The sequence below is a fragment of the Lycium barbarum genome, chromosome 4 (assembly GCF_019175385.1).
Source record: "Lycium barbarum isolate Lr01 chromosome 4, ASM1917538v2, whole genome shotgun sequence".
NCBI lineage: Eukaryota > Viridiplantae > Streptophyta > Magnoliopsida > Solanales > Solanaceae > Lycium > Lycium barbarum.
The window spans coordinates 128,123,527-128,147,228 of NC_083340.1; the positions used below are offsets into that span (position 1 = coordinate 128,123,527).

At 34.6% G+C, this 23,702-nt stretch overlaps 1 protein-coding gene and 1 long non-coding RNA gene across 2 annotated transcripts; both read left to right on the forward strand.

The window, feature by feature from the left end:
* Window positions 1–4,968: 4,968 nt before the first annotated feature.
* LOC132636421 (peptide-N4-(N-acetyl-beta-glucosaminyl)asparagine amidase A-like) lies at window positions 4,969–7,145 on the forward strand. Its single transcript, XM_060353278.1, has one exon. The coding sequence runs from the start codon at window positions 5,009–5,011 to the stop codon at window positions 6,869–6,871; it is 1,863 nt and encodes a 620-aa protein (XP_060209261.1). The 5' UTR covers window positions 4,969–5,008; the 3' UTR covers window positions 6,872–7,145.
* Window positions 7,146–9,450: 2,305 nt separating this feature from the next.
* LOC132636422 (uncharacterized) lies at window positions 9,451–13,839 on the forward strand. The gene is made up of 2 exons (XR_009581254.1): window positions 9,451–12,149; window positions 13,342–13,839. It is a non-coding gene; the product is annotated as an uncharacterized LOC132636422 (long non-coding RNA).
* The last annotated feature ends 9,863 nt before the right edge of the window (window positions 13,840–23,702 follow it).

The window sequence follows — 23,702 nt, forward strand, 5'->3', positions numbered from 1 at the left end:
CGTCATTAATATGTCACTACAAACTCAAATATATTTTATAGGAAATTTATTCAAGTTGAAACGTTTCATGCATATTTTTAAGCATATTTAATATAATATATTTTGCATCCTATTTATAAATCTAGATTTTTCTATATTGCTACATTCCTATAATATAATTTATTCAAAATTTAAAATTGTCAAATCCTTTTTCCCAAAAGCTATTATTTCTAAGCAAAATGTCCTAATCGCATATAAGTCTTATCTTGAATAGCATTTATTATATTGTCATATAAAGTCTTGGTAATATTTAAGTTTTATTTCAAATAGCATTTAAAAATCCTCTTTTATGCAAGCTATTATACTTTTACAAGTATTATTTTAAAGAGCATTATTTATTGCTTTCATTTAAAATCTAAGCAATATTTATAAGTCTTATTTTAAGTAGCATTTAAAGTCTTCTTTGTGCAAATTATCTTATTTTTTTTCATAAATCTTAACTAACATTACTTTCTTTTAAGATCCAAGCTATACATGCAAGTCATTTTAAAATTTTAACCTTGTATCTCGTCTTAATTAATTAACCTAAGTTTGGTCGGATAACCGTAAGTTAACGGATTCTAAAGGATTCCTAACCCCTTCCCTTTAGGATAATATAGAGCCCTTACCTAGAATCACACTGGTTAAGCAGACTATTAATTGAGGTTTAGTTTAACTTTCCCTTAGTTAATATTTAGGTGTCCTAATTCACCATTAAATTAATTAGGTGGCGACTCTCTTAAAACAAAATAAACAGGAATCACCAATACGTCATACCCCTAAATTTGACCCGGTTAAAATGGGGTGCGACAATTAACCTCATCATCAAATGCCAAGGAGTATTTCATGTAGTCTTGCTCCAGCTCACACATTGTGGGGATGATGTAAGGGTGCACAATCTAAAAATATGCAAAACGTTAGTATTTAGTTTATATTTTTACAAAAACATTGATAATAGACTCCAAATTTATACATGTGAAACTCCCGCTTGAATCATAAATGGATCACTTTCAATAAATCGCTCCATTTTTGTGGTGTGCCACTTAAGCATCCTAGGAATAGGCAGAGGAACCTCATCTGATTTGCCAGCATGCAGTCTAAGTGTGGGGAAAGCTTCATAAGCCCAGACCTATAATGACACAAATAATCGCTGAGTGTAAAAATAAATAACACACAGTCTATACTCTACTACACCAGTGGTTTATAATATGTACCATCAATGTCCAGGGGAAGCCGTAGAGAGCATATGACAGAATCTTCTTATCAACGTGGGTTTGGTAGTGCCTGGGAACGTCTACCTTATCATTCAAGTATTTTAAGGTCAGTTTAAAGGATTCCTTTCCCCAAGGATAGCTCTGGAAAATTCCAAATCGTGAGCCATTTTAATCATATCATGGTCCATACCCCTGGACACATCTTTGGCCATCAAAATTGTATGCAGAAACCACACAAGACAGCATTTCAGCTTTTCTTCTTTATTTAGTTTAGGCCCTCTAACCACCACCAATAACTTTTTTGATGTAATCTTCCTGTTTCGAGTAACCTTTGAGTAGAATTCTGTTCCTTTCCTAATTGCCCTGTCCTCTCTAGATTGGTTGGGATAGGATCCACAATTTAAACCGGTGATTAACGTAAACTCCTTCAAGCCAAAACACACAGGCTTGTCATTCACGATGAACCACATTTCACGCTTCTTTTTTCTGTACCACATGACGAAGAAGCAGATAGTGGATCATCCGACCGTTGAAATTGATGAAGAATTTGGACAGTTTTCTAAATTGACCAAAACAGGAACGCTTCCACATTTTCCTTGGTTTTTTTTATTTCTCTACACATTATTAAATTCAACTAACAAGGTCAGTCTGCTCCTAACAGAAACTTTTGCTGAAAAAGATTCATAATCATCCAGCTAATTAATGAAACCACACTTTTCAACTTTAATTGTCTTTGCACAATATGGCAAGGACAAAGGATCAACATCTTGAGCAGCACTAGACTGCTTTGAACCATCCTCAGATCCATAACCATCACTCTCAACTCCACTGTAAACTCTATCTCCTTCATCACCATCAACACTACACTCATCAATGGGGTTTGAGTAGGACTCACTCTCAGCTTCTACACTTCTTTTTCTTTTTCCATATCAGCTAACTTCTTCACCTCTTCTTTTTTTATCCTTACGATTCGCAGTAGAACGGGTTTGAACCATATCACAAGAACGGGGGTGTAATTTTCCTCCTCTTCCTCTACACCTAGGCATTTATATAATCTATATACGAACAATAGAGACGTTGATCAATCACGATATAAAAATAAGAATAATCGATCAAAAGTCTAGTAATAGACCATAAGGTAATATCAAAAAGCAAAAACAGAAAAAGAAAGATCGAAACAAGCAAAATAAGTATAAATAACACACATTTCGACGAAAAAACAGGCGAAACTTCAAAGGTTTTGAAAAAATCAGATCTTTATGAACACTAGGTTTTTATCAAGATCGACCAAAAATAAAGAATTTCAGGGCAATATGGAGCTCAAAATGCTACGACGGAGTTGCAAAATTAAGGAAAATACATGTTTACGATGATCAAAGAGTGTTAGGGCTTGGAGGAGAGAAAGATTCGGCTGGAAGTTTGAGAGTTCCAAGCTAGGAAGAGAAATGGATATTTTAAGAGAAGTGAAAGGGACTAGAGAGAGAGAGAGAGAGAGAGAGGGGTTTTTGTATATATTAAGAGAAGTGAAAGGGACTTAAGTGTATAAGTTTAAATATCCAAACTTTTAAACATTATGAAATGTACCCCATGCCCCCTTTTCTAAACCCTAATCCGGAAAAATAAATTAAAAATAAATTGAGCGGCCCTGTTGCAAATTAAAACTTGAGAGTGGCCTCTTTGCCAAATCTTCTCTAGTATTTGTGTAGATTATATATAAATTCTTTTACCATAATATATTTTGCTTACATGCCGATTGCCGAGCACAAGAAAATAAATAAAAAACCCACTTATATCCCCGATAAACATTTTTCATGAACATTTTCAATGAAAATATTTTGGCTTAATGCATATGCAGCCCCCTAAACTTGTTTTTTTTTTTTTTTTTTCATTTTGGCACCTCAACTAAGTGTTGCTCCTATTGAACTCCTGAACTCATCCTCAAGTGTGTCTATCAAACCCTCTAAATCTGATTTTTATTATAAGCAAAAATTAAATTGTGGTAATGAAGGTGAAGTAATATTTTAGACGTGTTGTAAACTATTCTTTAGGTCATGAATGTGTCGGTTTCTACTGGTTCTGCTCGATCCACTACTAGCTTAATTAAGAGCTTACTCTTTTTTTTCCCTCTCAATTGCTGCTAATCTTAGCTAAAAATGGCATAATTAAATTATAATATATATTAGAATATTGATACATTGAAGATAGAATACTATGTAAGTCAGATTGTGTTTGATAGACACACTTGAGGATAAGTTCAGGGGTTCAATAGGAACAACACTTAGTTAAGGTGTCAAAATGAAAAAAAAAAAAAACGTTCAGGGGGCTGCATATGCATTACTGCCAAATATTTTCCATGAAAAACATACCAAACACACCTATAGATTATTGCCATTGTTTGATGCAATCACATAGTACATTTTCCCCCACCCTATATCAATTGAACTAGCAAACTATGCTCATGCGATGCATGGGCCCAACATGATTAATTTGGTTACTCAATTTAGTTAGTCTTTATGGTTTGTATATTTTTCAAAAGATACTGCGATTCTCCTTAGTGAGTCTCCATATTTGTTTTCTTTTCATCTTATTTTCCCCCTTAATTTCTCAATTGTTGTTAAAATTTGTCTTATTTTGGTTATGTCCGCTTCTTTTTATATTTAGTAAGTTGACAATTCAAATATCCTACATGTCAAGTTTATAATCACAAGATTCAAAGATATTTTATTATATTATACACATTTTTAATTTAGACAACAAGATTTGAAAGTCTATCTTTATTTCTTAAACTCCGTGTCTAGTCAAACGTAGACACTTAAATTGAGACAAATGGAGTATATGCCAAATGAAGGAAATGAAAGGACAATTAAGACACTGCGGACCCGTGGGGACTTAAAAAGTAAACACACAAGAGGTAGAATTAATGTTCAACTTCTGAAATGTATACATGTTAGTCCCTGCTCAGAGTACAATTTCAGTTGCTATTTGTACAACTTATTGTTTTTGTGTTTGTCCACCTTGGGCGTTTATATATAATAAGAAAAATATAGAATAGAAAAATAGACATATATTTTTAGTAATGTGGCTAAGTAATATGTGACGAAAGGAGTACTTCATTTATTAATTCTTAAAGAACGTGAAAAGTCAAAAGTGAAGAAGTAAAAGTACACAGAGGAAATAAATATGTGTCGGAGAATTAAAATTGAAGTGCATACATGTATACATGAGAAGAGAATAAATATTCAGCAAAAAAGTGAAAAGTGAAAAGTGAACAAGTAAAAGTGCACGGAGGAAATAAATATGTGTCGGAGAATTAAAATTGAAGTGCATACGCGTATACATGAGAAGATAATAAATATTCAGTACTATGACATATGTCTACGTGAGATTTATTAATTCTTAAAGAACGTGAAAAGTCAAAAGTGAACAAGTAAAAGTGCACGGAGGAAATAAATTTGTGTAGGAGAATTAAAATTGAACTGCATACATCTATACATGAGAAGAGAATAAATATTCATCAAGAACGTGAAAAGTCAAAAGTATACAGAGGAAATAAATGTGTCGGAGAATTAAAATTGAAGTGCATACGTCTATACATGAGAAGGAAATAAATATTAACTACTATGACATATGTCCACATGAAATAAAAAAATAGTTGGTTAAAGTATACAAGTTATATTGGTTTTGATACAAGTATTCATTATGTATACAATTTCCTCCACACTTATATATAATAGAAAGTAGTCAGGTATTCAACATACCGTCAGAGCGAACCATTAATGGCTTTCTCCTTCCTCTCTTTCCTCTTCTTGGTTTTTTTCTCTCCACTCTTTTCCACAGCAACAACTCTCCAAAGTAAATCTCTCTTTAGATCACATCTCACTACTCAACTAGACTCTTCTTCCAACAACAACAATAATGCCACCCCAACAACCTTTTTCGAAGTCACCAAACCTATAAATCTCCCAAAAACCAAACCTTTCACATATCTAATCCTTCAACATGACTTTGGTTACACATATGGTAAACCCCCTGTTCTTGCAAACTACACACCCCCTTCAAATTTCCCAAATGGGAAATTTTCCAAGATTGTGTTAGAATGGAAAGCAACATGTAAAGGAAGACAATTTGATAGAATTTTTGGGGTTTGGTTAAGTGGGGTTGAGATTTTGAGAAGTTGTACGGCTGAACCAAGGTCTAATGGGATTATTTGGACTGTTAAGAAAGATATTACAAGGTATTATTCTTTACTTATGACAAATCAAGAACTTGCTGTTTATATGGGGAACTTAGTGGATAGTACTTATACTGGTGTATATCATGTGAAACTATTTATTCACTTTTATCCTGTTGAAGAAATATATAGTGATGGTCAGAAGAATCTGGAATACTTTCAGAAGGCATTTGATAATGGAGCTGATTTGATTTTACCAATTTCAAGAAATATGCCGTTAAATGATGGTTTGTGGTTTGAGATTGAGAATTCTACTGATGTTGTGTCAAAGGAGTTTAAAATTTCTCAAAATGCTTATAGGGCTGTACTGGAAATTTATGTTTCATTTCACGAGAATGATGAGTTTTGGTATAGTAATCCACCAAACGATTATATTCGCGCGAATAACCTTACTGGTACCCCGGGAAATGGAGCATTTAGGGAAGTAGTAGTTAGTGTGGATGATCTTGTAGTTGGTTCAGTTTGGCCTTTTACTGTGATTTATACCGGGGGTGTAAATCCCCTCTTGTGGAGACCCATAAGTGGAATTGGTTCGTTTGATCTTCCTTCGTATGGTATTGAAATTACGCCATTGTTAGGGAAGATTTTAGATGGAAATGAACATAAGATTTCGTTCAGTGTCACGAATGCTCTTAATGTGTGGTATATCGATGCAAATTTGCATCTTTGGTTGGATGAGAAGAGTATAAAGACAGAAGGGGTGTTATTGAAATACAATAGTCTGCCCCTTTCCTTTTCTCTTGTGACAAATTTTACGGGTATTGATGGATCTTTCCTCACAAACGCTAGTAGATCGATCACATTGACAGGATGGGTAAAGTCGTCTTACGGGAATATCACTACTAAGTCAGCTCAAGGTTTAAGTTATAGTAACTATATGGTGGCGGGAAATGAAGGAAACTTGCAATTGGTGGATCAGATTATTCACTTCAACGATACTGTTGATTTCATGATGGCATCTTCTTCTGTCAAGTCTCTTGAGTCCTTTAAAAAGTTTACGCTTTTCTTGTATTCTGACAATGTAGACAAAGAAGATGAAAGCTATGCCTCAATCTCGAATGTTACGTTGGGATTTCATGATCAGAGGGTAAAGACTTCCAAGTATGGATCCTTAGCGAGTTCTATTGAGAATATGCAAAAAGCACAGGGCTATATGCTTGTAAAGGGCCGGTTGGTAGTCAGCGGGATTGGGAGTACCCAACAAGTTTACAAATATAAGGACAATGAATGCTTATACTCCAGGAACATAAGCAGCTCAAACTACACAATACTTCGTGATAAAGTAAGCGATAGTTGCCCCAGAAGCACTTTGTCTCGTCGACCTTTCAGCTTCGGTAAATTTCAGTTTGTTCCTGCTCGAAGGGTCTCTTTGGCATCTCATTTTGGTGCTGTTAAAGCTTGTGTCTGACATTTTTCCATTTCATTGTCTTCCACTCATTCGCCATAAAGAAGTTAGCAACTGTCACGGTCTTCCAATTATGATCGAAATTCAATACTTCTGCATTGCCTCTTATGTTCTTGCTTTTGTTCGGGTTCCACTTTGTACAATAAGAAACAAGCATCAAACACTAGCATCACCTTGGCATTTGTGTTGCTCCGTATTCCAAGACTAAACTTAACTGGAACTTTCACCAATGTTGTTTCCAGGGAGAATGATATATAAAATGATATTACATGGATCACTTTGTTGTTGTACTAACAATTAGCTGTCTCTGAAATCTTATTTGCCTATTGTTTTTCCTTTGCTGTCTCTTGAACATGAGTATTACCTCATGAAAAACATTGCAATTGTTTTTTTTCCACCCTCCTGCCAGTTCAACGGATTAAGTAGACCTTCTTCAAGGGGAAAGAAGAATAAAAACAGTGGGGGTCCAGGGAAATTTATATAGTACAACTTGTATGGGAATTTCTATAGCTTTTAATGATTTGGGCATTTCCGTCGTAAGTTTCATTCATGATTTGGCATCTGTGAAAGGTATTGATGTATATGCAATAGATGCTAAAGTTTCGAACTTTATTTTTATTTCTTCTTGCTCTTTCTTATCTTTCTTTTTTGGCGGGCTGATGCTATCTGCATTCTTGTCTTCACAGTTATATCTGTTAAAAAAAGGAAAAGGAAAACAAGAAAAAGAATGAATTGCTATTGGAAACTTACAAGATCTCGATAAATCAGGAGGAAGTATGGCCTGACTTTTTTAACCAATCGTAGTTTGGAAAGAGACGCTAAAACATATATGAATCATGAATTCTTCAAAGTGGGAAATCACAGAACAGGTCCCCCCTCAGAGTGATAAAGCTTATTCTGTATTTATTTTCATTGAAAAAGAAGGGCCTGAATTTAGATTGAGTTTATTCATGGGGTATTTGAGTTTCGATTATGTGCTCTACAGTTTATTAGTTTTAGTGCTGTATTTAATTCGGTTAACATAGTACCATGCAACACATATGATAGTTGCTAAATATAAGCAGTTTTAAAGCCTATGCTGGAGCTTTAAGCTTATTGCAAACAGATTGTGATTCATGGGACGACATCTTCTTCCTCAGATTTGGGACTTCTGGGTCAAGGCTTTTATTGATGAGGTAAGCTAGATTTGTTTTTGTTAGTCAGAAAACTGTAAGTTGTTCTCTTGACATATGTTGCTTGGACTCTTAAAAAAAGTCGTTGGGTGCGTGTTGGATCCTCCAAAAGTAGTGCATTTTTGGAGGATCCGACACGGGTACAACAACATTTTTAAAGAGTACGAGCAACATATCTTGGCACCGTTGGCCTAGCTGTCAATAAAGTAGGTGAAAACCTTGGAGACCAGCTCATATTGCTACTCCAGGAACATAAGCAGCTCAAATTACACAATACTTCATGATAAAGTCAGGGATAGTTGCCCCAGAAGCACTTTGTCAAAGAATTTGGCAACTGTTATGGTCTTATAATTACGATTCAATGACTACTTCTGTACTGCTTCTTTTATTCTTGCATTTCTTCAGGTTTTTGCTTTGTTAAATGAGAGAAAAGTTTCAAACAATAGCATCACCTTGGCATTTGTATTGCTCCGTATTCTAAAATTATACTCAGCTGGAACCTTGGCACTCATGGTATTTTCGAGGTATAATGATCCTTAAAAATTATATTACATGGATTACTTTGTTATTGTACTAACAATTTTTGTCTCTGAAATTTATTATGCTTCTTCAAGTTCTGTTTGTCTTTTTCTTCAAATGAGAGTTGCATCATGAAAAAAGTTTGCATTTGTTTCTGCTTTTTGTTCATCCTCCTTTTGCCACATCATTTGGATTAAGTCCACCTTCTTCAAGGGAAATAATCAAAGAATAAAAACAAGAGGGATTTTATATAGTACTTGTATGGATGACTATATAAATCTGTTCCTGAGTGGCTTTCTTTTAGGCTTTAATTTTTTGGGCGTAAGTTTCATTTGCAATTTGGCATTGAGAAAGGTATTGTATGTTATTTCTATCAATCAATAAGAAACACCTATGATGGATATGACTTTGTAATTTTACTTAGTTTGAAAAAAAAAAAAAAAACGCTTAAAAATGTATAAATAAGGAATTCTTTCAAATGGGGAAATCATTTCTTTATCACAGAAAAATCCTCCTCTGAGTGATGAAGCTTCTTCTGTATCTCTTTTGAATGAAGAATAAGGGCATTCAGATTGAGTTTCTTCCAAGGGGTACCTGAATTTTATTGGTCCTAAACTTGTCTTACTTTTGTAAGAGCTTTAAAGAATTTTTAATGAGTGTATTTATTTCAACAAATTTGTCTAGGATGAGCTTAAATAGAACGTCCTTGGTAGTGAGGATTTTGCTTTGCATTGAGACATAGTTGTCGTATTTACTAACACTAATGTAGTACCACGCTGCGCATGTGATAATTGCTGAAGATTCATTTTTCAAGTGGAGTTTGGAGCATATTTCATATGTATATTTGATTGATGGAGCGATCAACTTCTTCCTCAGACTCAGAGGTAAGCTAGATTTAGTTTTGTTAATTGGAAACCTATAAGCTAGTTCTCCTTCCCTAAAGACCTTGTCGTCATATTCTTTGAAGCATTTTGTGGTCATATTCTTTTGGGGCATTTTGTCGGGTAGGAGGTGAATAGTATAACTTTTACTTCCCACTTCTGCTGCTTTCTTCTTTCTACATGATAATGTACATTTCCTAATTTGAAACCTTGTTAAATCACAAACTAGTTGGGATTTGGAACCTTGTACGTCCTTGTTGTACCCTGCAGCTAAAATTGGAACTGAAGGTTCTGTAGTGTTTAGGTGGTCATTAGCAACTTGAATTTAAAGGTCGTGTTATTTAGGAAGCCACACAGCTGCATGTTCTCATATAATAGGTGAGTCCTTGAAATTTTGGTGGTTAAGGACCGGTAATTAAGTGCTGCGAATCATACTATCCTCAACGTTATTACCCTGCCGTTGCTCTTTTGTCACATAACTGAATTTTAACTGTGGATAATTGCTCGTTTATAGTTTTTTTGGTGCAACATGGCAATAGCTAATGATGCAGAAACCATGCTTGACTTTTCGAGTTCATTAAACAACTTGTAATGATGCTTTCCTATGTAAATTCTTGCCAGCAGTTTTGCAGCCTATCAATACAATATACCCTTTACCAATAAAAAATAGTAATAATTGCTCGTTTATATGCTAGGCACTTATTAGTACATTTAATCTGCAACATACTTCCTCTCTATCCGAAGTTGACTATGCTGGATGAGTTTCACAGAAATTAAGATAAGAAAGCTTGAACTAATTGTTATACTTGAATTTCTTTGGAATATGTTATTAAAATAATAAGAGGTAAAGATCGTAACAAATTTAAAATGATATAAGATTGTATTCCTTTCCTCCCACACTAAATGTCCACCATTCAGTTTTAGTTCAACTCAAAATAATATTTACTTTTCTAGAAACACAAGATTCCCAATATATTATACTACAAAAACTTGTTAGTAGTTTTACTTTTTTAAGTACTACTTTTTATTTATTTATTCTACAGAAAAAAAAAAGTAATTTTACGGCCATACATATAGCAAATAGCAGTACACAGTTTACTTTTTTCAACTTTACTCTTTTTACCATATCAAATCGACCTAAGGTATTCTGATATATTGGTCTTTTTTATTTTGGGAAAATGATCATCATAGGGCAGGGCGGGACCCGGCCTGGGCAAACCTATAACATGGCTGGGTCGAGGCAGGGCAGTGTAAAATGAATTTTTTGAAATAGCTTCATTTCATAGATTAGTGGTCAAAGCATCAGTGTTTATGGACAAATTTGACAAAACTTGTTATAGGTAACTCTACACTCAAATGCTTTCGAGTAGGGGTGTACATGAACCAGGTTGGTTCGGATTTTTTAAACACCAAACCAAACCAATTGCGTCGGATTTTTAAATTTATACACCAAACCGAACCAATAAAATTTGAATTTTTCAACCTCGGTTTTCTCGGGGTTTTTTTTTTTCGGAATAGTCTTGATACGAAACATATAACTTTTACTTCAAATATTTCTTTAGTCTTAGTAAGATACAACTATATAATTAAGGCGTTTCTTAAGAAAATAACACAAAATGTGAGAAGAGTGATGACATTGTATTAAAATATTCAATAAAAGATAATAAAATCGGTTAAAATAAATATTGCTAATTAAGAAGCCATAAAGAAAATGATCATAATCTAAAAATACTATGTCATGCTAAAACAAGTACGGCTAATAAGTATTAATTACATAACAAAGAAATAAACTTAAGTTATGTATTTTCACTCTCTAAACCAATTATGCAAAACTAAATAATAGATATCCAACATTATTGTCTTTCCTAGTGGTAAATTGGATTTCTTTTGTTAGCATTAGTGTTGATTTGGACTTTATTTGAATTACTAACATCCATAGGATATAAAACTTATTGATATTCAAAATTCTAAGTTCAAGCTTGAATAATATGATAATAGATTAAAAAAACTACGAAAAAATTTAAGAAATATTTATAAATTACATTACAAATAAATATTTTTATGTATAAAATGTTTTAAAAATTGAATACATGTAATGTCGGGTTGGTTTGGTTCGGTTTGACTTTTTTTAGCTAAAACCAAACCAAACCAACTATGGTCGGTTTTTTTTTTTTCAACACCAAACCAAGTCAAACCAAACCACTAGTCGGGTTTTTTTTCTCGGTTTGTCGGTTTGGTGCGGTTTGTCGGTTTACTTTGTACACCCCTACTTTCAAGTGATGCAACTTTATTTGGGTTCCCTCTTCCTGTTTTTACATACATACATTAGTGATCATTTCTTTTCAGCAGCTACTCTTTGAAGTCGACCTTTCTTCGAATGAGTTTGAATATACAAGCTTTCAAAATCTTGAATCCCAAACAAATAATGAAGAACAAGCAAATGGGGTATGTCGGGGCAGACTAAACGGGAACGACAGGGCTGGATCTAAACGGTGCAGAGAGTTAGAAGTGCACATATAGCCCATTTGAGGATCACTATTTAAGGCATAACTAAAGTTCATAAAATTTTCCACTTCAAAATCAAGTTTAGACTCACAGGTTTGAAGTTTCAAAAGTTCAGAAATACGGGTCTGAAGCTGGGCTTGCCAAAGCCAAACTTCATGCATTTTCTTAACAACTCACCACAATGGATATAGTCAACTCTACAATGTAAGATTACAAGTCTTTCACCTCTTGACAAAACATTCATTCTTTCTTCCTTTTCCTCTCTGCAACTGAAAGAAAATAGTAGGGCATATTTAGTGATAAAAATAGTCTCTATGCATCTATACTGCAATGCTATGTTGCTCGGACCCTTCACTTTTGCCGCCGTACCCGTGTCCGACACGACACGACACGGGTTTGGGTACGGAATTCGTGTCGGATCCGGTCAATAGAGATCGGATACTTTGACCGAAATTCATGACCAAATTAAAGAAAAATTTTGAGATTGTGATTTCTCAAGATAGCAAAAGGTAGAGATTTGAAGACATGAGATGGCATACCTTCAATATTATGTAGAAAATTTAACTAGTTTCTCGGAGCACGCAGTCTAGCACCTAGTAGAATAGAAGATTGAATCACATGTCTCGTACAAACTACATGTAGGTGCTTCCACAAAAAGCTCTCATAATCTAGGCATATTCTTGTAGCTATATTATTAGAATTTTGAATTATTTTTGCCGAATCCCCGCACCCGTATCCGTACCCACGAATCTTAAAATTTAGATCATGCCGAGTCCGACCTCTAGATCCATACCCGTATCCGACACCCGCACCCGAGTCCGAGCAACATAGCTGCAATGTAAAATGTCGATCTTCTGAAGCTTTAGGAGAGTTTTCAGGTGTCTGCAGAGAACCGGTTGTTGTACCTAATGTTCCATTACAACAACTAGAAACTCTTCAACAATGGATGCGTCCTTGAACTTCAGAGCAATTGTAACAAGTCCACTTTTCATGTCATCAACTTTGTAGCCAAAGCTAAACTTCATACAATTTGGCATATTGATTGTGCAAGTAAATGTTAGACATTTTTGTCAGAAGCTAGGCTTCAGCAGTCACATTTTGTCTGAAGTTTAGCTTGGTTGTCCCAAACTTCAGATCTATATGTCTGAAATTTGAACTATCAAACCTTACTTCAGGCCCAAATATCTGAAGTTGGCATTGCCATGTTTGAGGTTTCCGGTTCTTGTCTCACGAAGTTAAAGAACGTTAAAGATTCATTTTTTCTTTTGTTTGAATGTGTTCCTCTTGATGTTTCAAGCTGAGGATTTTATTTTTATTTAAGTTGGCTTTTAGACTTGGAGTCTTTTTTTTTTTTTTTGATATCTTAGACTTAGAGTCATGCTTTTAATAATCTCAGAGCTTGGACCATTGGATAGTGAAGAACTCACATCAAGGGAAGACAGATTTCAAGCTAGTCCAACTAGATGGAATAAAACCAAAAAGATTATTAGATCCAAGAAAAATGCGAGTAACAGATTCAGGGTATGCAATGCAAGGACTCAAAGAAGACGCGGGGGAGGAAACAGCGCTGTTTTCTCAAGTTTGCCATCACGGTCTACAAGTCAATACTTTGAAAAAACTGAATGTAACTTAAATCGTATGGCAGAAAGACTTGACCTGTCCCGGCTCACGCCATCCCTAGTTATCATTCTTTTCCGAACAAATTGAACTACAAAGTTGATATGGGATGAAGGGTGGAAAGTGGATGCTTGCTTATACAATCTGTTGTTGCTGATTCAGGAGAATTTTTTACTATAAACATCTTAGAGCCTTAATTCGGACATATATTGTAATTGAGATACTCAATTATGCACCTATTTGTTTTAAGTAAAACGTTTATGTGCATGCTGCTCAACTGCAGTTTGTTGTGGTAGTGTCACTTTCCCAAATTTTTCTTTCACTTGGTCTAAATGTTATAGAGGCGTTTTTTTTTTAATTTTTGGCAACTGCCTAAATTATTTTAGCTTTGCTTATTCAGTTTTGTAAAGATTAGCATAACATGAAGTTCTATTTTTTTTTTTTTTCAAATGAAGATTTATCATAAAGGGGCTTGGATCTGAACTACTCTTTTAGCTTTCTATTGGCTTCAGTGAAGTCCATTCGACATATTTACTTTTATTCTATAACTTCATCCAAAATATGATGATAATAATGCCATCTTCTTCTCCACAATAACAAAGAAATAACAGAGTTAAGAAGAATTATAATCAGTGTTTCTTTTTTAGGCAATATGTCAAAATTCACAATCAGAGACAGAATTATGAATTGCGTTTCTTTTAGGGAAAAGGACACAAATGGCCGCTGAGCCAAAAATAAACCCATGCCCTGGCCCAAGTTTTCCCAAACTCAAAAAGTAGCCCCTCTACAATTCCTATCCGTAGCCAAAATCTGTAGCAAGCCTTTTGTGGCGACTAAATGTCGCCACAAAAGATTTAAAAAGTCGCCAGTAAAGGCTGGCCGGCCTAACAGCTCAAGTGCTTTTAAAAAAAAAGGTCAGACTTTTTGTGGCGACTAAAAGTCGCCATTAAACGCCTGCTACAGAAAAATCAGACTTTTTAGTGGCAACTTTTTGTTAAATATTCCAAAACATGTATAATATGTGTATATTTTGTAAGAAATATTCCAAAAAACTCTGAGGCAATTTTTGTATATAATATGTATCATTTGTGTATAAAAATATGTATCAGTGCCTATCTATAATATATAAAAACTGTATAAAATATAAATCACTAAGGTATGTATCATTTTTTTATATAATATGTATCATTTGTGTATATAATGTGTATTATAGAATAGAAAATTGTATCATTTTTGTATATAATATGTATCATTTTTGTATAGAAAGTGTGTATATAATTCCAGCATGTGTATATAAACTGTATCAGTCTTGTATAAAAAGTGTATCATACGTATAAAAAATGTATCATAGAAACCGTATCATTGTGGTATATAATATGTATTACTATTGTATATGTAAAAAAAATATCATATCATTATTGTATAATATGTGTATAATAAATGTATAATTAACGTATAATAAATGTATAATTAATTTTCAGCATATGTATATAAACTGTATCATTCTTGTATATAAAGTGTATCATTCTTGTATATACTACTAAATATACACATATTATACATATTTTAGGATATTTCTTATTAAATATACACATATTATACATGTTTTGGGATATTTAACCTTTAGTGACGACTTTTTTAATTGCCACTAAAAAGCCTGATTTTTTTGTAGCAGGCCTTTAGTGGCGACTTTTAGTCCCCATAAAAAATCTGACTTTTTTTCTTTTTAAAAGTGCTTGGGCAGCTGGGCTGGCAAGCGCTTGACATTATTTTGGCCTGGCCGACCATTTTTTGGCATTATTTTGGGGCAAGCGGACTCCTGGGGGTGTTAGGCCCAAATATTGGCCAAATGTGGCATTAGTTTGGGCCATTGGACATACAATATCCTTTTCCCTTTCTTTTATAGTTATACCTTTTTTTTTTTGCGCGGATTGCCCTTTATTTGGGGTGGTCTTTAATTTTTGCCTTTCAAATTAGTGGTCTTTAAATTTTACCCCTCGCCTAACACCCCAAGGTTGTGGGTTCGAACCCCAGCTCAGTTTAAAAAAAAAAGAATCGCGAGGCAGAATTTCGCAGATGCCCAACAAAATTCTGCCTTAAGGCAGAATTTGGGCTGCACAGGCAGAATTTGCACGAGCAGAAATTCTGCCTGTGTAGGCCAAATTTTGCCTGAAGGCAGAAATTCTGCCATCCTGCAAATTGCCCATAGTTATATGCCAAAAGAAAAATGGTTACGGAATCTGAGATTTAAAATTTGAAATCTGAACTTTTAGACCTTCATCTTTAAAATTAGGCTTGGCTAGTTCTCAACTTCATACCTTCAGGTTGAAGTTGAACTTTATAGTAGGAAATTTGAACTTCAGACACGAGTTAGACTTGTGATCAGTTCCAATTTCAGACATAAACATTATTTGACTATCATCAAAGCGTTTGTGACAGATAAACTAAATACATAATCAATTTTTAATTCACATTTAAAATTAAACTACAAACCTTTGAATTCAATTACAAATCAAATTAAAGAACAAGCTATGAAGCCCTTAGCCAACAGTTGAAGCGAAACTAAAGAAGAATCAGATGATACTTTCTTAAGACTTGGAAATTTTTAAAGATTTTAGCACTCATTATGGTTGAAAAGTTAAATAATACAGTTTGTTACATTTTTTTTTTTTTCAATCTTGATTATTTTCAAACGCAAACTTTATTGTTTCACCTGTGTCAGCCGCTGCATCAAGCGCGCACATTCTTTATAATTTTCAATAAAGTTGGAGGCTAATTAACCTTTTATACAATTGCTTTTGGAAAAGTTAAAATTACCTTACCTTGATTTGACTCAAGATAGCAAAAGAATATAGTACTGTCATCTATATTAGCGAGCGAATAAGACAAAAAGGATGACTAAGATCCGTATAAGTGATGAGATTTTCTTGCTTTATGTAGACACTTGGTAATTTTATATTCGTTTTGGTGAAATCACAAGACATTTTCCAATTTGTCATTTTCATTAAAGCTTCCTTAACCTCTAAATGCCACCTATTATTTTCGGTCAACCTAATTCCCTATCAATGAAAAGATGAAAGATTCTGTAAATTTGAAAAGCAGTAGGGCCTCTCTCTAGATTTTTAACATTCTCACGATATATGGTGTTTCTTGCTTTTTTTATGCAAAATTATGTGGGTAGATAAAATAATGGGCTTTTAACATGTTATGCCGCTCGGCCAAAATAATTAGGAAAATAACACCAAATACCCCTCGAATATAAAATATTTACCCGCCCATGCCCCTCCTAAAGTGATTTTGCTTCTATCCTAGTTGGCCGGAAATATTTACCCGACATACCCCCTCGCCCAAAACCCTTTCTCCGTGATACTATTGTAGTATATTTATATATTATGATGGTATAATTGAGGACTAAGAGAAGGATTAAAACAGTCCTCTATGATACCATTTCAGTATATTTTTATACCATGATGACACCATGGTCCTGAGAAGTGTCTAATTGAAGGACTGAAGTAGTCCTCCATGACATCATCACAATATATGTGATGGTATCATAGAGGTTTTTTTTTCCTCGAGAAAAGTGTCTTTTTGAGTAAATGAACATGATCAACCATAATACCATCTCAGTATATTTATATATCATGATGGTATTATAGAGGACTAAGAGAATGATTTAAGCAGTTTTCCATAATACCATCTCAATAGATTTATATACCATGTTGGTATCATAATTTTGGGGGCATCTCGGGTAAATAGTTTTGATTTTTCCTGGGGGTATGAAAGCAATTGAGGAATGGGCGGGTAATTATTTTGATTTGAGAAGGCACACGTGTCCTTTCCCCAAATAATTACAATCACTAGTTAAATAAACAAAAAATATATATACTAATTATGTATAAAATATGTGTGTGTGTATATATTACATAAGTATATAGAAAAACATACATTTTTCAGCTATTGTTTCATGAGCGACTATAAAGTGTTAAAATTAGTCCCCCAAAAAATAAATGGTAAATCGAACTAGTATTGGGTGTCTGAAAATGGCATCTGGTGTTTACAAAAAATCAATTCAATTTACTGCGATTAAGTAATTTAATGAAGTGAAACATATGCATTAATTAATTATGATCAAGTGATAGAATTGTATTTATAAACATATCTTATGCATTTATTAGTTTAATGTAAGCATCTGATGGGGTTAACTTTTTACTCGAAAAATGAATCACATTATTAGAAAACACAATGAAACTATACCCTAATTAACTAACCAGATTATATGGCATAAAAGACTTTCAAAGTATCCTTTTTCTTCTGAAAAAAAATCCTTTATAATACAATATATACCCAAGTTATCCATTAAATGCATACTTTTTGATATTATATTTGATGCAGGTATAAACTACACATAATAATCTTGGAAAGTTCGGTGTCCTGAAGGGGAAAATTGACACTTATCTATTGAAAGTGGCCAGAAACTTATAGCGACAAATTTCTTCTCGAGAATAGACTCTATATTGAAAGTGTGCGGAGAAAGTCTCATATTAAAAGTTGATAATTAAGGAACATAAGTTATCTAAAAGATATAGGGATGCGATGTGATGTATTTTGGAGAAAATAATAGGAGTTTAATAGAGACAAATAATGTCACATCATGTTAAAACATGTGTCTATGTCGGCTTAGCACAACAAATTTATACTCCTAGCGTCACAACTCTCACAAAGTTAACTGTTAAAGATCAATATTCGCAATTTAACACTAAAGGTTACATAAAATTAGACGTCTTCTAGTACCTATCCTCTAGGTTCGGACTTTGGAAAACTAACACTCCATCTTGCACATAACTCAGTAACTCACCCCAACGATAAAACACACAACTTTGTAATTTACTTTTAGGGTGTGTTTGGTATAATTTTGTTTCCCCAGAAAATAAGTAGTTTTCTTTACTTGTTTTCTTGTGTTTAATAAGTAGAAAATATTATCCAAAAGTATTTGTATATAATATCGGCAAACACTATAGGGGTGGGTTTGGAGGGTAGGGGCATGGGGTTGATGGGGATAGTCCTATGGGAGCTGGGGCTGGGGCTAGGGGTGGGGTGTGTTGGAAGGTGGAGATGAGACAATTAGAGTGGAACGTCAGCTATGGAACTTTTTTTCCTGAAAGAAAATGGTTTTTTTCTTAAATTTTGACTAAACAAAGATGAGAAAATTGAAAAACATTTTCAAGAAAACGCGTTCCTCCATACCAAACACACCCTTAGTTCTATGAATTAAATATATATAGGGGTCTGCCTACCCATTACATTTCGATCCAGTTGGCTTTATTAAAAGAAAAAGAATGGTCACTGTTTTGTTAGTCTTGTGAGAGTGATGCTTCAAACTAAATACGTCGCACAATATATAGCTAGAAAATCTAGAAAGATGACTCTAAGATACATTTTTTTGTTTTTTGTTTTTGCATATATAAGGGACAATTGGGTGCAATTCTTTCTATTCATCGTTAGGCGTCATGACTGCTTTTAACCTATACATGATTTAGCCAATCAACAAATCTCAAAAGGTAATTAACTCATGAGGTGAGATGATTGGCTAAAATCATATAATGAGACTAAATCTCTTATCCACTATCGATGTGGGGCTCTAACTCGTCGGACACGTCCAGGACTCTAGAACATGAACAATATAATATTGGGGCCATACATCGAGTTAACTAAGAATTGGGATGAGTCTGGCTCGACTACCATGTCAAGAAAATGGATTTTGAGCCTAACTCAACTCCAAAAGATAGCTAATTTCCAAGATCTTATAAGAAAACAAAGTCACCCATCCACGATGTGGGAGTATTCTAATAGAAGTTGACGATTGACCGTGTAGAAAGTCTATGACTATCAATATTTTATGGGTCAGGTTGTGTGCGCAAATTTTATCTAAGTTTTGTGAATATTTAAAGAAGTAAATATATCACCATAAAAATATCTTATTAAAACAGTGCGTCTTTTGTTACACATTGCTCCAATGAATCACTCTAAACAACCATCGAGGATATATAGAGGTATCCCTATCCAAATATATCGAGGTATCCCTATCCCAATACATATCATTCTCCCCATGACACTCTGGCAAATATGGATAAACCACAATAACAACATCTTTAATAACATCAACAACACTACCAAGATCTTAAACATTGTTGCTCAAGCTGCTGAATTCCACTACATGAGGAAAAACAGTAGCACTAAGCAAACAGAACTATCCAACAAATCTCGGTCAAGTGGAAAAAAACCTCCACCAAATCATTTCAAATTAAATACTGATGGCTCTTTTAATCCCTCTACCAAGGAGGGTGGAATTGGAAGTGTCATTCGAGATGAACAGGGAGAATGGAAAGAAGGTCTTGTTGCGCACTGTATGGTTTCCTATGCGTTACACGCATAACTGTATGCATTGTTGAAAGGCCTTGAATTGGCATTCACTAAGAATCTATATCCTCTTGTGATAGAGATAGATTCTCAGGTACTACTACACTTAATTGAATCACCTCCAATACATTCCCCTTACATAAGTATGATTAATGACTGCAGGTTCTTGTTGGAAGCACTGGGTGGCCCCCAAATGAAGCATAGTTATGGTGAAGGCAACAAAGTGGTGGATACACTGGCCAGCTTTGGGAAGGATACAACAAATGCAACCATGGAAATAGGATAAACTATATTTTAGAATGTTCCTCCTATCTTCAACTTGAAAGTTTTAAACAATCGTTTAGATCTAGCCCAGTGCTGTAAAAACAATTTACTTTCCGTCTTTTATTTAATGCAAGTTCTTCGAGTTAGCAAAAAAACAACCATCGAGGATTAAAATGATGCAGAAGACCATAAATTTATTTTGAGAAAAATTGTGATTTCACGGTCGGAAAACAACTTTTTAAAGATATGCTCTTCTTTCCCTAGTGATCATTCTTTTCCGAAGAAATTGAAATAGAAAGTTGATTTGGGATGAAGGGTGAAAAGTAGATGCTTGCTTATATAATCTATTGTTGCTGATTGAGGAGTATTTTTTACTATAAACATCTTAGAGCCTTAATGCGGACATATATTGTAATTGAGATACTCAAATTATGCACATATTTGTTTTAAGTAAAACGTTTATGTGCATGCTCAACTGCGGTTTAACAAAGGGGTAGAATGACTTTACCAATTTTTTCTTTTACTTGGTTTAAATGTTTAGTGTTTTTTTTTTTTTTTAATCAACTGCCTAAATTATTTTAGCTTGTCTTTATCCAGTTTTGTAAAGATCAGCATAACATGAAATTCTATTTTTTTTAATGGAGATTTATCCTAAAGGGGCTTTGATCTGAATTACACTTTCAACTTTCTATAGCTTCAGTGAAGTCCATTCAGCATATATACTTGTATTCCATAACTTCATCCAAAATATGATGATAATAATGTCATCTTCACCACAATAACAAAGAAATAACAGAGTTAAGAAGAATTATAATCTGGGTTCCTTTTTTAGCTATATCTCAAAATCACAATTAATAGAGATAAAGAATAATTGAGTCTCTCTATAGTTATATGCCAAAAGAAAGTGTGGGTTGGAATGTATTTGTTTGATGCCCAATTCCTGAATATTAGGAATCTGAGATTTAAATTTTGAAATTTGAACTTTTGGACTTCAGGTTTGAAGTTAGGCTTAGCTAGTTCCTAAATTCAAACTTTCGGGTTGAAGTTGAATTTTGAAGTCGGAAATTTGAACTTCAGAGACGAGTTAGGCTTGATCAGTTCCCAATTTCAAAAATAAGTATTATTTGACTATCATCAAAGCGTCAGTGGCAGATAAATCAAATGCATTATCAAATTTAAATTCACATTTAAGATTAAACTACAGACCTTTGAATTCAATTACAAATCAAATTAAAGACCCTCGGCCACAGTGGCGGACCTAGGATTCAATGGTCATGGGTGCTCACTTTAAAATCAACAAAAACTAATTACTTTGAGTAGGATTCGAGCTCCACTGCTCCATAGCTTAGCCTAAAGCCTACCACCTTTTAATTAAAGCACTAATATCTTTTATTGCTTACTGAGTGTTATTTAATTTTTATATCAAAATTTCAATATTTTCTATATGTCTACACAGAATATCCGCCGCGGTTAATGGATACCCGAGCACCAAATATTAACACATGGGTCCGCCCCTGCTTGGCCAACAGTTGAAGGGAAACTAAAGAAGAATCAGATGATACTTTCTTGAGACTTGGAAATTTTTAAAGATTTTAGCACTCATTATACTTGAAAATTTAAATAACCCAATTTGTTAAATTTTTTCTTATCTTGATTGTTTACCCTTAAAAAGGTAACAGTTGGATTTATACGCGGTTAAAGGATACGTGATATGATCTGTTGATAAAACAATGAAATAAGTAATAACAAGCAAATATTCGTAAAGAGCAAAAAGAGAGATAGCCTTGATCGATAATTGAAGAACACAACTAATTAGTCCGGTTTGGAGCCCTTTTGTCTCGAACCCGAGCCAGTCTTAAGAGAATTTGAATAGATTTTGTGGTTACAAATCTAAAAGTGTGAAATATGTGTGTAAAAACGAGAATATGATGCTTTAATGAGAGGATCCGCCTCTGTATTTATAGTACAAGGAGATAATGATACCGACGATCTCGGGCGCCTCAACGGGAGGCGCGACAGGCAGCGAGAAACCCGTTATAGGTCGGATTTCTCGCGTCGTGTCAACTAGCGTCCCTCCGATTTGTGATACCTCGGGCCTTATTCTATCCTACTACTCGAACCCAAACCGACGTTATATCTCAAAGCCAACTCTTCTATCTTGCTCCGATCTTCCGTCGACGGATCCAAATATTTAGCCCTGATTTACACCGTATAGAGATAGTCCCTCCATTTCTCGATGGAAAGCATTAACTCCGGGGAATGGATTTGAACCAAAAACGAAACCGGTCTGTGATAGCAATACCGAAGGTCCAGCTCCGCCGCCTGAATAGACATTTCTTTAGTTCTGCACTCTGCACGATGTTGATGCACTTTGCATGATGTTGATGCACTTTCATGATGTCGATTGCTCATTATTACACCAATGTAGCGATCAACCTCAGAAACTGTTTGACATCATGACTTCCAACCCTTTGTGTATAAAAGGTAGGTGCTCCATTCACATTAGGCCATGCACTTATTTTCCTTAAACAAAAAAAACCCTATAGGAAAACCCTACATCAGAACTTTTGGAACCTCTTTCTTCCAACCCCTTTTTCAACAATGTCTTCTATTCCTATGCTAAGTCAGTTCCCTGCTAATCCCACATCGTCATCTCCTTCTTCACCACAATCCCCAACGGATGTTTCTAGTTCTAAAGAAGAACTCGAGTTCCTTGCCGCTGACATTCTTCCCGCTGGCTTCAAGTAACAAAACGATTGTAAGGTTTTAAGCCATCTTAAATCTGTAGAGAGCTTCGAATCGCTTATTGACGTTGCCACTATCCCCAAAGTTCGTGATGATTGTAACTTGGACGCTGACATCGACGTCGTCCCAGTTAACCATGGGACAAGAATCAACCATCACGTTGCAGGTTACTCCCTGGTTTACACCTACCTTTTTGCAATCGATTATTCTTTCCCTGTTCCTCAGGTAATAGAGGATTTTTGTCGTCGTTATCGGATTTGTGTTAGGCAAGTTGCTCCGCAAGTTTGGAGATTGGTATATTCTATCAGTCTTTTGGCCAACATAGCTAGAGTCTCTTTTACCCTTGATCATTTGATTCACATCTACGTCCTACGAGTTACCCGAGGTGGCCTAGTGCATCTGTACCCTCATAGAGCACGAGGTCTCATTGACCCAGAGGATGACTATGACATAGGCTAGCTACACTGATTTGTTATGATTCGAACGAACCAAATACACCATTCTCTATCCGAGCCTTTTCCCGAAGCGTGGAATCCCACTCTGATTTCGGTCGAACCGAAGCTTATAATCAGAATTTGACTGGGTCATCGTTTTGCTAGTCGTTTCTCGTGACCTGACCCGCTCTTGGAGAACTGTCTCCTCCGAATGATGCAGAGGGAAGAATCATGGTAAGTTTTTGACCTTCATGTTTACTCGCATTTTCATCTGTTTGTG